Here is a 14,491-nt window from a genome sequence, read left to right on the forward strand (position 1 = left end):
TGGAATTGAGAAGGTATCTTAATCAAAGAGAGATTATTTAGAGAAGTTTCTCCTGCAAATGTAGGCATTTTGGATTTCTAAATTGTGCTCTTTAAGCCCAAGAGGGTTCAATTAGCAATTAGATTCTGTAGAGTTCAGAGGTTTCCATTTGTGGGATGTGTTGAGGTCAACTCTCAATTGACGTCGAAATTAGTTTGGGTTATCCATAAGTGTTTGGAGAAGAGATTTTGAATATATTTGGTTCTGAACAAAATAGGTTGAAAGAGTATAAAATGTACTATTTGGTATTGAAAAATGGAGATTCGGCCTGTTTACCCAATGATGTTGTTATGTTATGTTATTATATCAGAGAGTCTGTTTGTTCTTGCCATTACAGCCTCTACCCATGTCCATGTGTTACACTTTGAATATGCTTGAAATGGTTTAGAGAAGTGCTCTATACTCACACAAAAGTATTTCACCTCCACCATCTTCTTCTCAACCATGACTGGTTGTGTTGGCAGCTACTGGCTATTCTAGGGCAGAATCTCTCCTAAAGAGCAGCAGAATAAGTTTTCCCCAGAAGTGGGTGTTGTTCATTGAGGACCTAGTATGTACCTTCATTCTTGCATTTACTGATTATCAAAACACATGCATGCATACTTCAGAGCGCTCTTTTGCAGTGGTAAGTGGTTAACCCAGTAGAGACCGTTAGAAGGTTCTGTCTGTGCTCATACAACTTGGGTAACATATGCATGTAGGTTGCATGCTCCAGAGTCTTATTTTGTATGGGGTGCTTTAGGTAAACATCTACAGGTGTATTAGATTCCACAATTATTTATTATACTAAACATGAAATTAAATTAAATTCATCTTATATTTTGCCAAATAAAGAAGACTGACACTTCAACTGTCTTTAATGCATCAAATCATTTGAGTTAGAAAACAAAAACAGGTATAGGACACCAATAAATATGAAGGTCTTTATCAATGTAGCAACCTTCATGATGATGAAAGTTAAAAAAAAAGCACAACAGAACAACTATGAATTTATTCATCCATTATTTAAAAATAAATCGTCAGCCATGCATAGAGGAGGAACCAACATAAATAAAAAGTTACCAGCTCTGTAGGAAATCTATGCTGCATTTTTGTTGAATTAAAGATGAAACTTTTAGATGTTTGAGCTTTTCTACATTTGGAAAGAATATAAAAAATGTATTTCCTACTCAAAATAATAAGAAATGGTTATGCTTAATAAACCCACTTAGATGTACTCCCTCCCTTTTGTGCCTCCCACTTGCTGAAATGTTTTGGGTTTTTTTTCATCCACATCCTTGTCCCCTCCTTTGCTTTCTACAGATAAATACACTCATAAAACCCATCAGGTTGAAGTGGGACTTTCTTGATTTATTTTACACATGGAAAAGCATGTGCACTTGAATAGCATATAAACTTGCATTTTCATATGTGCAACTGCACTGTGTTTTTGTAGGGACAACTTGAAAGCTTAGAAGTGATATGAAGCCAAACATACACACAGACACAGCAGTCGCTTCAGCCTCCCACGTCAGTTTGCACTGATCCAGCACCAAGCATAAACCAGTGGGATCTCAAAACCCTATGATGTACTTGATGGAAAAACTGTAAATTGGAATATGCTGTGATCCAAGCTTCACCTGGGAGAGTGCAAAAATTATACATCCCAATATCTGTATTGTTTTCTTCCTCACCCCCCTCAGCAGTTCCTCCTGCCTCTTTCTAACCTGCACAGTGAGGGAATTGCAAATTACAGTGTAGTGTAGATTTCAGCATAAGGAATATAGATCTTGTGTCACTATTTTCACTTAAGTTGAACATTTAGTACAGAACAGAGAAAGAGTTTGTTGTTGATTGAGGCCCCCTGGGGAAAAAAGCTTGGCACTTTTGCTATCTAATGTTTATTCCAAATATACGAATAAGGAACTGAGTGAAACATTGGTCTAATCCAAATTTGGAAAATGCAAACACTAAATACTAGTTCAATTTCAGTTATTTATGGCAGGGATCTTTTTTTGTGAACCCCATATGATCCAAAGCATATGAATACTTACTACAATGAAATTACATCATCTGAACTGCAGTGAAACTTGGAACTGTTAATTCTCAGTTTTTAAGTGCTTAAAACAGTTAATGTCTGCCTATGACATGTCAATCTCTGCAGGCAAGTGTATCACCAAGAGCTGGGTGTGTGATGGGGACATTGACTGTGAGGACCGCTCAGATGAAGAGTCCTGTGAGTCTGCTGTCTGTAAGCCACCCAAGTACCCTTGTGCCAACGACACCTCTTTCTGCCTCACACCCGATAAGATCTGCAATGGCAAAGTGGACTGTGCAGACCGCTCGGATGAAGGACCCATCTGCGGTAATGTTTGTTTTGCATGTCATATCTTTTTGTTTTGTTTTGTTTTGTCATCCTGCAAGATGCTGAAAGTAATACTCTATTCAAATACATTACATGGCCAAAAGTATGTGGATAACAGAACATTACACACATTTCATTGGTGAAAATCTCATTCCAGCACCATGGACATTAGTATACTGTTGAAACAGCTGCCACTCTTCTGGGAAGGCTATCCATAAAATTTAGGCCCTGACCTGGCTCATGGTCGCCGTTCCAGTTCAGGGTTGAGGTCAGGGCTCTGTGCAGGCCAGTCAAGTTCTTCCCCACCAAGCCTAAAAAAACCCCAAAACATTTATTTTTGCACCTGGCTTTGTGCATTCCATCCAACCATCCATTTCCAGCTGCTAATCTGGGTCTGGGTCACGATGACAGCAGACTAAGCAAGGTAGGCCATGTAGTATGGCCCACTGTTTTGGCCTTTCTGCCTTTCACAAACTGTTTCCACAAACTTGGAAGCACTGTATTGTCAAAAATATCATTGTATGCTCTAGCATCACAAATTCGATTCATTGGAACTAAGAGGCCTTCTAAAAAGAGCCCCTGACCAAAAGTACACAAGTGGAACTTTTTATGGCTACACTTCAAGTCTACAGGAGGTAAGTGTTTGACACTGAAAAGATATATTTTTGGGGAAAGAATGAAGTGAAAAGACTAACAAAACTGTAAAAAATTATGAATTCCAGGGACCGATAAGCATTTTGGATGTTGCAATGCTCCCACTGTGTTTGACCGCCATTTCTTGCAAGGATAGAAATGCTGGAGTTGGTGACATTGGTTTAAAAGAAAATAAAACAAACAACAGGTGCAAATGAATAAACCACATTTACAATGCAAATGAAAACTGCAGCACATTCTTCTGTGCAACTCTTTATTTAAATATAGCTTATTATTATTATTATTCATAATTTTACTTTTAATCATCTTAGTGTTGCAAAAAATAATAATAATAATAATTGGAAAAGCTCAAGCACTGTCACATCCTCCAGGAGGTTCAGGAGATGTTACCTGCTGAGGCACCTCACAGCACTTGTGCTAACTCTTGCTTAAATGTTTCATCTTACATTATATAATGGGATGTTGAGGAACATTTCCCAGTGGGGTCCTGCTATATCCTCTCCTTCACATTCAGCAGCTTAGAGCTGGACGAAGAACCGGTATGTGTTGTCTTAGAGACCAAAGGGACAGAACATGAACCAATACTCTGGCTTCCTGATGATGGCAAATGTGGAAGTGTTTGTCTTGCAGCCTTCAGAGGGAACAAAAAGGATCTCATGTGACTAGCCCTAGCCATCTAATCTCTTAAAGTGAGCAGTGTAAACATGGAGGTTCATTTTCTAGAGCGTCACTACCTAAGCCGCGGGGGGCCCTACAGGACCTTCAAGTGTCTGCGATGTTGTAGCTGAAAAGAGGGCTTCTGCCTCCTTATAGACAATTATGTGTTCAGTGGGAACTTGAGGGTCTGACTGATTTGCACCAGCTCAGCAGGACTCATACCTGCCATTAACACCTGTGACCACATTTCTCATTCTACAACACCTTTATCTTCATTAGACTGTGAACACGCTCCTCATGTTTGACGTACGATCACTAGCTCTGTGTTAAAAATCTGTTATCCATGTGACATTATGTTCAAACATAAAACTTTTTAGATTTCATGCAGTTATTGGCAATTAGTTGGTCTGTAAGATAGTCAGATATTTATCTATCTTACAGAACCAGCACACATACGATATTTTTCCAATGTTCTTTACTCTCTCCTCCAGTGTCTCCACAGTTTCTAAAATGTTTAGGCCTTTCTTCACCCCAGATATGTGTCTTGTAGCCAGAGGGGGCTGCAGTCACCAGTGCACTGTGGCACCAGGGAAAGGGGTTGTGTGCTTTTGTCCTCCTGGGCTACACCTGGACTCAAGCAACAAGACGTGTGAAGTGGTGGACTACTGCAGCCATCACCTGAAGTGCAGCCAGGTGTGTGAGCAGTACAAGACCACAGTGAAGTGCTCCTGCTATCCAGGATGGATGCTCGACCCAGACGGAGACAGCTGTCACAGCACAGGTAACATACCCTAGCTTTTTTTAATGTTTGTTTTAGTGATGCTATTGGCTGTCATGATGGTTTGTGGCTGTTGGTCTGTGTCTGCAGTAATATTAAATTGTATCCGAGGGCATACTACTAAATCTGAAATCTTTGATTCTGAGTTGGAATCATTGTTCTCAGACTGTAGTCCTGCAGTGTTGGTGCCTTTAATGAAAAATATGAGTTTTAATATTCACACCATAGATAAGAGAAACCGAAAAGGAAAACAATAAAAGTCAAACTACAGAATATGAAATGTTCTTGTGTTAGTGTCTCTGAGTGCTGAGAAAGTGGAGAGGTGGTCTGAAGAATAGTAATATATAGTGATTTAGGGTACTGTCAGGTCAAATTCAATCAGTTTCAAATCTGAAGAGGCATCTGGGCGATGAGTCCTGTCTGTTTCTATCTGTACTGATGCTGAGTGAAGGTAGTGTGTTCTTCCTTCTCAAACCACCAGAGCTTTGTTATTTCATTCAGCTGTGCTGAAGTTCAGGCTCAGGCCCAATCCCATACAAACACAGATGTTTCACCAGTGTAGTATCACATTTTAAGTTCAAATTTATTCTGTTATTGAATAATCTATTTAATAAGATCAATCTGTAACCGCTTGGAATACAATAGTTACACACACAAGCTTCTCTATTTCACTCCAACAGCGATGGCAGTTGCAGCTCTAATCTTACATTATCGCAGGAAAAGAATACACAGTTTTCTCTAGAAGCCAATCAGAATTCTTCAGCTTCCGTTTGAAATCAAATTTTGCATACAAACACAAACATTCCAATTTAATCTTGAGAGAGGTGTTATTGGATTCCTTGTGAAGTCCCGAACACACATCCACTCCTCCTTTTCTTGTGCACATTGCAGTAATAAAAGATGTTATACAGTACATATCTTCTCTCCGATAGCATTCTAGCTATTTTGGTTACAACACTGAAATGTGTCATTGAAGCAAGGACACCATTTTAATTGCATTTGTGTGCACACCGTTCTGTTCCCTAAAGAACGAGTTAGTCTAGAGCGCTGTGAAGATAAGGCTTGCAAAAAGGCCTATTTACAAGGTTGTGTACGTATGTGGGTTCTGTGTGTTGATGAATTAGTTTGAAGTGCCCATGTCTGATAAATTCCGAGTTTCAGTTGAACAAACATTTCTCAGAAATAATCTTACTGATTGAGCTAAACCTCAGTCGGCGAGGCCAGAGAAGTTCAGTATGCAACTGCTGTTGCCAGCTTTGCCAGCTTTAGGACTTGTCACCTGATTTAGCAACTTCTTAGAGACACTACAAAATGTATTTCTCAAAAGAGACGACTTACAATTGTATCTACTTTTTTTTTTAAAAATGGAAAAATGTAATGTGTTGATTCCCAAAGTGTTTTGCAACAAATTGGTTTGGCTGCAACACATTTGCACTACATGGTGGATCAACAGAGAGGGAGAAAGCAAGCTGAGTGAAATAAATATATGGCACTAAATTAAGGTAAATTGTTTCAATTCCCCTGCAGACTTTGACTTGATATAAACTAACTGCTGTAATACATGTCCACCATATTTTGATGGAAAACAACACATACATTGCTTGCCAGTGACATTCAGTTGTGGAAAAAGTACTCTGATCAATTACTTAAGTATAATATGTAATACCACAGTGTAAAAATAATCTTTTACAATGCCCTGCATTCAAAATTTGACTTAAGTTAAAGTACAAAAGTATTAGCAAAATATACTTAAAGTACCACGCGTAAAAGTACTCATTATGCAGAATGGCCCATTTCAGATTAATGTACACATCACTTTAATGTTGCAGCGAGTAAAGGTGGGGCATTAGGTATTTTCTTTGATACCTTACTTTTTTAGCCTGGCTTTAAATCAATTTATTTACAGAGCACACTGTAAAACACCAAATTCTGACCAATGTAATTGGCAATGATGTCAAAAACCACATGTAGGTAACTTAATGAAAAATGAACAAATAACTTTTAATAAGTGCAAAAGGCACCGCACAGAACAAATTAAATATAGGTGAAAGTTTGCTTCATATTCAGTCTGAGTGCACCTTTAGACATTAGCTGGTACTGTAGGATGAAGAGGAGTGACTGAAGATTTAAGGGGCCTAGAGGTGGAGTAGGGGCTGAGGAGGTCAGATACTGTCTGACGAATGATAAACTGTGGCCTTGCCTATCAAGGTGTAACCAGTGATTTTAGAGGAAATGTATTTTCCTCTAAATACATAAATGAATCTAATGTGTAGAGGTCATTGATACATTCCAGCCACACTCCTGTTATTGCCACTGCAAATACTGCACATGATGTCACACATTGTCAATTAATAATTTACTCAAAACATCACTTAGCCCTAGGTGGCACTCCTATAAAAATATGGTCCTTGTTTCCTGTTTCTCTCCTTGGCCAGATCCCTTTGAGGCTTTCATCATTTTCTCAATCCGACACGAGATAAGACGAATAGATCTTCACAAGCGGGACTACAGCCTGCTGGTGCCGGGGCTGAGGAACACCATTGCACTAGACTTCCACTTTAATCGCAGCCTCCTTTACTGGACAGATGTGGTGGAAGATAAGATCTACAGGGGAAGGCTCTCTGAGTCTGGCGGTATGCGCACACACGAGTACACACACACACCCACGTACACAAACATTTGCTACATATCCAAAGACTGCAGTGATGTATTGGCTAAAGAGTCATGCCTTGCTCATCTACTCCAGCTGCTGTAATCGAAGTCTAAGACACTCTCGGTGATAACGCTCTGTTTTACTCTACTGTCTTTACACATACTCAGCTCTGATACAGGGAGTGGATAGTGCCTCTCCCTGAAAATTTATCTCACATTGACCAGAGTTAAAAAATACTGTGGAACCAGAAGTCTTTAGCTGTTGTGGTACAGTATCTCCCCCTCATAAAATGATGAATCAGAACTTATCCTTCGCTCCGTATTTTTGTGGGTGGCAGTTCACATTCACTGGGTTCTCTTGCCTTTATTTCCCTCTGCGGAGCCGTAGAAATCGCCTCTTAGCTGTACATATTCCACTCTTTTGTGAGACACACATAAAAGCCTCAGCATCTGAGAATAATTGTAAACAGTTAGATTATAAATATTGTGGGAAAACCATTTCACCATGCTTAATGGAACCCTGTAGAAAGCAATCTTCTTTATATGGGAGAGCTTTCCTCAAGACTTTTCGAATTTTACTCTTTTGCTTTGAGAATGTTTTACCTGAACACTGTAAAAAGACACCTACGCTGCCCCTTGACTACAGTGTATATCAGTGTTACATAGTTATGTTATTAGGTTGTTGATATTGTTGTTTCAGGGGTGACAGGGATTGAGGTGGTTGTGCAGCACGGTCTGGCCACCCCAGAGGGCCTGGCTGTGGACTGGATTACAGGGAAACTGTACTGGATTGACAGCAATCTGGACCAGATTGAGGTGGCCAAGCTTAACGGAGATATGCGCACCACACTGATTGCCGGAGGGATGGAGCATCCACGGGCCATCGCTCTCGACCCAGGGCAGGGGTATGTTATCCACTAACTCCCACATACAGAGCTTGCTGGTAGCTGTGCTATCCATTAGGCACTGAGATTATTGAAATAAAGTAAAATTACAACCTTCTTGTATTTCTCACTTCCGCATCTGCCTTGATGTATGAAGATGTCTGCTGTGTTAAGGTCCATTAAGGCAGCATATATGGAGTACATCAATAACAGTGCTGTGTACTCCATTCCAGTAATGACAACTGATGTAGCTAATACCCGCCCAACCATTGCTCCTGCTTTATATGCTTTCCTACCCTTTCACTCTTGTTCCCCAGCAATGTTTTTCTTTAAAACATTAAGACCTTAAAATAAAAAGCCTAAAATATGCTTTTTGTGCATCATTCCCCTCTGGGCCAATTTTCAAAATCATGGTTCTGTACAGATCTGTGGCTCTGAAATGGCAGCCTTTCTTTCGTCCCACAGTCAGGAAGCTAGACTTTAGAGAAAACACAACATCTATTACAGTGCAGAGCTTTGATTACACTTTCTTTTTCTTGGTATAACAGGAATAGCTTATGATAAGCTTTATATTTTGCTAAATTAGGTTGTTGGACGGTGTCACACGGGGTAACAGGTTTGACTAATTATTAGCCACTGAGGGGTGTGAAACAAACAAGGAAAACACAAAGAGGAAAATCCTCACAACAAATTCACAACACACAGGGCCAGAGGCATGCCTCTTATGTTGCAGGTATCTTAGGTGGCCTTACACAACATAGATGTTTGTCATGTTAAAATGGTATTTTTTCATGTTACAATGACATACCAACTTTTTTTGTAACATAACTAATTTTCTTGTTATAATGACATACCAACTTGTTTACCTCCTTATAATAAGAAGCACATTTCATTTTTTCAAGCATTGCATGTTTGCGTGTGTATGTGCCTTGCGTGTGTGTTTGGGAGGTGCTCACTAATCTGTATGTGTGTTTTTCACTATTTATGTTTTTCTTACATTTTAATCTGTTAATGAGATTTACTGAGCGCTGAAAGGTTTTATAGAGCCTCTTGGGAAAGAACATTACAATGCATCATAATTGTTCAGCATTTTGTTATTGTAGATAACTGAAAATAAACAGCGAGTATTTCACTGTTGGCATGGCCTTAAATTTGCGCAAGATTTCATGGTTGGTTGTGTAGGGATATAATTTTATTTCAGTGATCAGTTAAACCTATTGTGGTTCTCTGATGTTCAGGACTAAAAGTACTTTAACTGGATTTACAATCATAGGTGTGGTAACAAAGATGCTGAGGGTGATGGAAATGACTCATAAAATGATAAACAACTTCTCTTTAGGTGCTCGTTGTATTCTGTTATGGTTCAAATGTATAAAAATGGAAAAGTGCATGCATACTACCTACAGCAGCAAACAGCAGTGTTTACATGGACATAGATCACATGCGCAAGGATCAGTATACTGTCTCCCACTTTTTCTTTTTTGGAAATCCTGTTTTTGAAAATTTTGTCTCAACTGTATCACGATGTCCTTATGTAACGACAGAGCAGCCATCGAACTGTTATCCACTCGTGCAAGGCACAGATAAAACAAATCTGCAGCAAAAGCACTGACCGATGCTGATTTGTGGGGCAGACAGATTAGACAGACATGATTGACATCTGACAGTATTTCAAACCTGGTGCATCAGTCATAACATGTTGAATAAACCACCACAAAGTCTGCTCTTACTTGCAGTTTAAGATTTCCTGGCTTTTTGAGGATGTCGACCAAATAGTTTAGCTTGTTTAAATATTCCACAGAAAATTATTGTTGGTCCTCAAATAGTATAATTATTTCCATGCAGTTGTCAATTTGTTCCAGTGTGCATGGCTGGGAGTTGTGTCCACGCAGCCTTCTATGTCCTTCCAGCTGATCAATGAGAAATCACCAAGGTGTTATTTCTTACTTGGATTAAATTAATTTGGCAGTGATTGTGAAAATATGGTTATAAATTATATTGTAAATATGTAACAAGAGCTTGTCAACTTACACAATGCTGTCAGTTTGTATGAGTTTATTTTTAACATGAATTTTTATTGTATTGTAGCATCCTAAGGTAGGGATGTAGGGAAGACTGCCAGCATGCACCAGGACAACACACTCATGTACATAAGTCTCATTTTATGTGTGTCCCTGCATTGTTACCGGTGTAATTGTATTTTGCATTGTGTTCTACATTGTGTTTTCACTGTTTTCACACTTCCATTGTTGTTTTACAGTCAGTTATCACAAGTTAATGCAGTTAGACAACAAGCGGTGCAATGTGCACAATTGGCAACGTTCTCTCTGGAGTGCATGCTGTTGTGGCAGTGTTAATGGTTTGCCTTGTCATTCAACTTCAACTTCAGCGACATTACCACATTTAAGTCAAGATTGATTTTATATTGTATGTGTTTCTTAGATATAGTTATTGAAATAGTGGCAATGTTTTTACTGGCATCATCATTTTCTTTTTCATCGTATTGCATTTTCCGAGAGGTTGATTCTAATTACTGGGCAATAGGTGTGCCTTTGCACTGTTTATTTTTGTGTTCCTGCATGTGCAATTATGTCCACATACTTTCTAGAGGGTTTCTTTGTAGAGTAATAAAAATAATTTAGTCTAAATGTCAATAGAGTTAGAATGCTTATATCTGTTTTTGACTATTGAATATTGTTTTAAAATATCATACAGGTGAGAATTGTTACCTAGCAGCAGCTGCTGTAAGTCGGAGAAATTAGTTCTGCAAGGAGAGATACCGATTTTAAAAATGTAGGGGTGTCTTAGTAGGGAAGCACTGTGACTCTACTGGTTTGTCAAGGCGCCCTGGGTGGAGAAGGGTGGGATCTGAGCAGAGTAGCATGATCCTTTATGCACCTGAAGGTACATTAGCCTTCCATTCAACAAAATTGCCCTGAGCTCAGCCTTGAAAAAGGATGTGATGTCTTGCTTTTGACATGAATTATAAATAAATATTATAAATTAAAAAATTGTTTGTAGTCTTTGTTTTGTGTGATGTTTTGTGATGTGTTAAACTCAGTCAAACATAATATGTACTTTGATCTTGTTTTGAGAAATGTTTGAGGCAATGCCAATTTAATTTTTTTCTTTTTTTTTAAAAAGCTTTTCCACTCAGTTTTGTAATGATGTCAATGGGTTGTATCATCTTAACTGTGCATATTGGATACGCCTTGTTCTATGTCAGGCCAATAATTGGGACTTATTTTTACATGTGAAACATTTGAAAATGTGAAAACAAGACCTACCTTCCACCTGATGTTCCTGTTTGTTACCTGTAGCCCTTGTGACTTATCGTAACATGTTTATTGACATTAACAAAGTGTATTGCTTGCTTAAAAAAATCACTAAATACATTTTGGTTCATTCAGGTACTTTCCTGTTTGATAGATTTGTATACATATTTGTTAAAGATGCAAATTAAATAAATTAGTAGTGTAGTTATGTTTATCAGAGAGTAATTACAAAGTAATTAGGTATTGATTGAAACAAGTAGTTCTTTACTTTCTGAGTAACTACTGCAATGATGGAGACACAGTTGGTAGATTTTATGTTCTTCCTATCTACAGAATATAACACATTTTAGATGAAGGTAGTACAAATTATACAAAAAAAAAAATCAATTTTCTCTGTTACTGTGTTGCTAGTATTCCACATTAGGTACTTACTTTGGATAAATGCATCTGACAACTAGCCAGTGGTTGTATACTGTGGCCAGTATATTTCAGATTAAAGCAAAACCCAGACATTCCTAAAATCAATTTAACACTCTTAAGAAATGAGTAATCTGCTCATGCACTCTTTCCTATAGTACTCTTTCACATTTGGGAGGATGACTACATTTCATGGCTGTACAGAAGAGGATTAATGGGTGCTTTTGGTGCCTAAAGGCGCATTTCCATTCCAGGGCAATAATTCTAATCTAATTACTTGAATCCACTCAAAGGAGTGGGTCATTGATCAGGGAGGCCTTATCAAGTGAATAAGGCTATTGATCTGGACAAGGATATTTCTTCCTAACACTGTTTCATTGTTGTCAGTATGTGATTTAAGCTTGAGCACCCATTTTCTCTGTTGTTCTAGCTGACTTTGTGGACCAAGGGAGGACAGAGGAGATGTTTGTGGGGTTGGAGTAGGACTCGGGATACTGTAGATGGTCACATCAATGACGATGTTGATTTTCAGGCCTCATTGAGCTGTGAAAAGTCATAATAAAACAGATGGCCTCCCATTTCAAAGCCTGTCGCAGATGTTGAGGGCTGCGCTGGATCGCTGGTGCTATTGTTGGACAGTCATCACTGCCATTGTCTGTGTTAATGCATACAGTTACAACAGCATTGTATATGTAAATACTTGCTGTATAATAGCATTGCCAAGTACAAATGGCTGAGGAATTGCTCTCAGATTGTTATTGGGGCTTACAGCCCTTTTTTGTGGATCTGTGAAAAACAAAAAGTAGTCCTCAGAAAAACAAACAGACAATGATCAATACTAACTGTTGCTGTTCGGTTTCTGCTCCAAGGATCCTCTTCTGGACTGACTGGGATGCTACTTTCCCCCGAATCGAGGCTGCATCAATGAGTGGAGGAGGTCGACACATTGTGTTCAAGGATATGGAAATCGGTGCCTGGCCTAATGGACTGACACTGGATCATTTGGAAAAGAGGATTGTTTGGACAGATGCACGGTATACCATTAGAGTTTTCATGTCGTGTGCAAAAGCATTCACACCTTTTATAACTTTTAATATATGTATGACATTATATACTGCGAAGGATTCACCATCCCCTGAGTGAAAATGTTTCTTGAATCTCCATTCTCCCACTGGGCATAAATAATGGAAGACATGTAATATTTAGAGATCTTAGTACAATGGCCATATTTGGTTTTAAGTGGGTCTTGAACAATTTAACAATTCCATCAGTGGACTGGTGGGTTACACTTTGATCTGCCTACTTCTACTGTTCCCTTTCAATGCATTTGAAGAGCAGTTTAAACTTTGATATGGCTCTTTGTGTTGGTCTCTTCTGAACAGCTCTGACGCCATTTTCTCTGCGCTCTATGATGGAAGTGAAGTCATTGAGATCCTTAGGGGCCATGAATACCTGTCCCATCCCTTTGCTGTGTCTCTCTTTGGAGGCAATGTCTACTGGACTGACTGGAGGACGAACACTTTAGCAAGAGCGAATAAGTGGACTGGGCGAAATGTCACAGTCATACAGAAGACAAGTGCTCAGCCTTTTGACTTGCAGATCTTCCACCCCAGCAGGCAGCCACAAGGTGAGAACAGTTTTTCTGGCTTTACTGCTGGAGATGGGACACTCACAGAAAAGGGATATTTCACTATGTTACTATGGAACCAGGTCTATATAAAATTTGTCAGTTCTGCTTTCCTAGGATATGCAGCATGGACATTTAACTCCTTAAGCACTGCTGTCAGTGCATGGCATCTAGTTGTAACTATACATTGTTTGAAAGCACAAAGCCTCATAATTATATCTGTATGAGCCATTTTTAAGATCTTACTATCACTGCGACTGAAGTTGCTTATTTCGAGAAAACAGAAATTTAACATAAAACATTTTTACCATGTTGTATCTCCATAAATTTAGTTCAGCATCACTCAGACTAATTCTGACCTTTTGATTGCAAACTCCAAAGAATTACCATTCAAAAGAGTCCAGGATCATAACTGCAATTAAAAAGGTTCAAGAACAGTAACCATTTAATTTTGGGCATGTCATTTTCAGGCTTGTGCACAAAAAAGGGGATGCTTGTTAAGGGGTTTAAAGTGCAAACTCATCACATCCTATCATATTACACGGTATAGGTAAACAACAAGAATTCAGATTTTGGCTATAATCCTCCTGTGCTACTGGATAGTGAATGCGGATACATTATCTTTTAAAACACAATTCATTCTCATGTTGCAAAAGGAAAAAAAATCCAGCATAATGTGATTAATTTCCGCTTCATTTGGCCTGTCAATCAATGAGCATGTGTCTGAATGAAAAAGGTACTCATGCATAGAATTAGCTAGTTTGAGTCAATGGTACCTTTGAATGTGTTTTTCTCACCATCCAAATTTTTCTAATTGGCTCATACCACTATATCAAAGCTTTTGCTTTTTTACTGAATGTGAATAAAAAGAGCTGCAGAATAAGAACCACATCTGCCAGTGAATAATTGTGTCATATCCAATAATCAAATCAATTAGTAATGTGAATAATGTGTTGTGGTGACAGGAAATATATGAAATAGTTCTGAAACGTCATTAATATTACCAGCGATTTCTTTTCACTGAATGCTTCTGAATCTGTATCTGTCACAGTGGAATAGGAAATCAATTTTGTGAGAAGCTAAGTAAGCCAAGATTCTGACCACAAAATATACTCTGATGATATGGTGTCTGACAGAAGGCCTACATATGTGAGCCAATCTTTA

General features: G+C 38.6%; 1 protein-coding gene across 9 annotated transcripts in view; it reads left to right on the plus strand.

The window, feature by feature from the left end:
- Positions 1-14,491, plus strand: part of lrp1bb (low density lipoprotein receptor-related protein 1Bb) — a 239,958-nt gene that overhangs the window by 136,823 nt on the left and 88,644 nt on the right. For all 9 annotated transcript variants that reach the window (XM_044217323.1, XM_044217319.1, XM_044217320.1 and 6 more), the window contains 6 exons: positions 2,183-2,383; positions 4,230-4,475; positions 6,908-7,105; positions 7,825-8,029; positions 12,570-12,734; positions 13,083-13,327. In XM_044217323.1, the coding sequence (XP_044073258.1) occupies positions 2,183-2,383; positions 4,230-4,475; positions 6,908-7,105; positions 7,825-8,029; positions 12,570-12,734; positions 13,083-13,327 (1,260 nt within the window). The remainder of the gene's footprint in view (positions 1-2,182; positions 2,384-4,229; positions 4,476-6,907; positions 7,106-7,824; positions 8,030-12,569; positions 12,735-13,082; positions 13,328-14,491) is intronic.

The sequence above is a fragment of the Siniperca chuatsi genome, linkage group LG12 (assembly GCF_020085105.1).
Source record: "Siniperca chuatsi isolate FFG_IHB_CAS linkage group LG12, ASM2008510v1, whole genome shotgun sequence".
NCBI lineage: Eukaryota > Metazoa > Chordata > Actinopteri > Centrarchiformes > Sinipercidae > Siniperca > Siniperca chuatsi.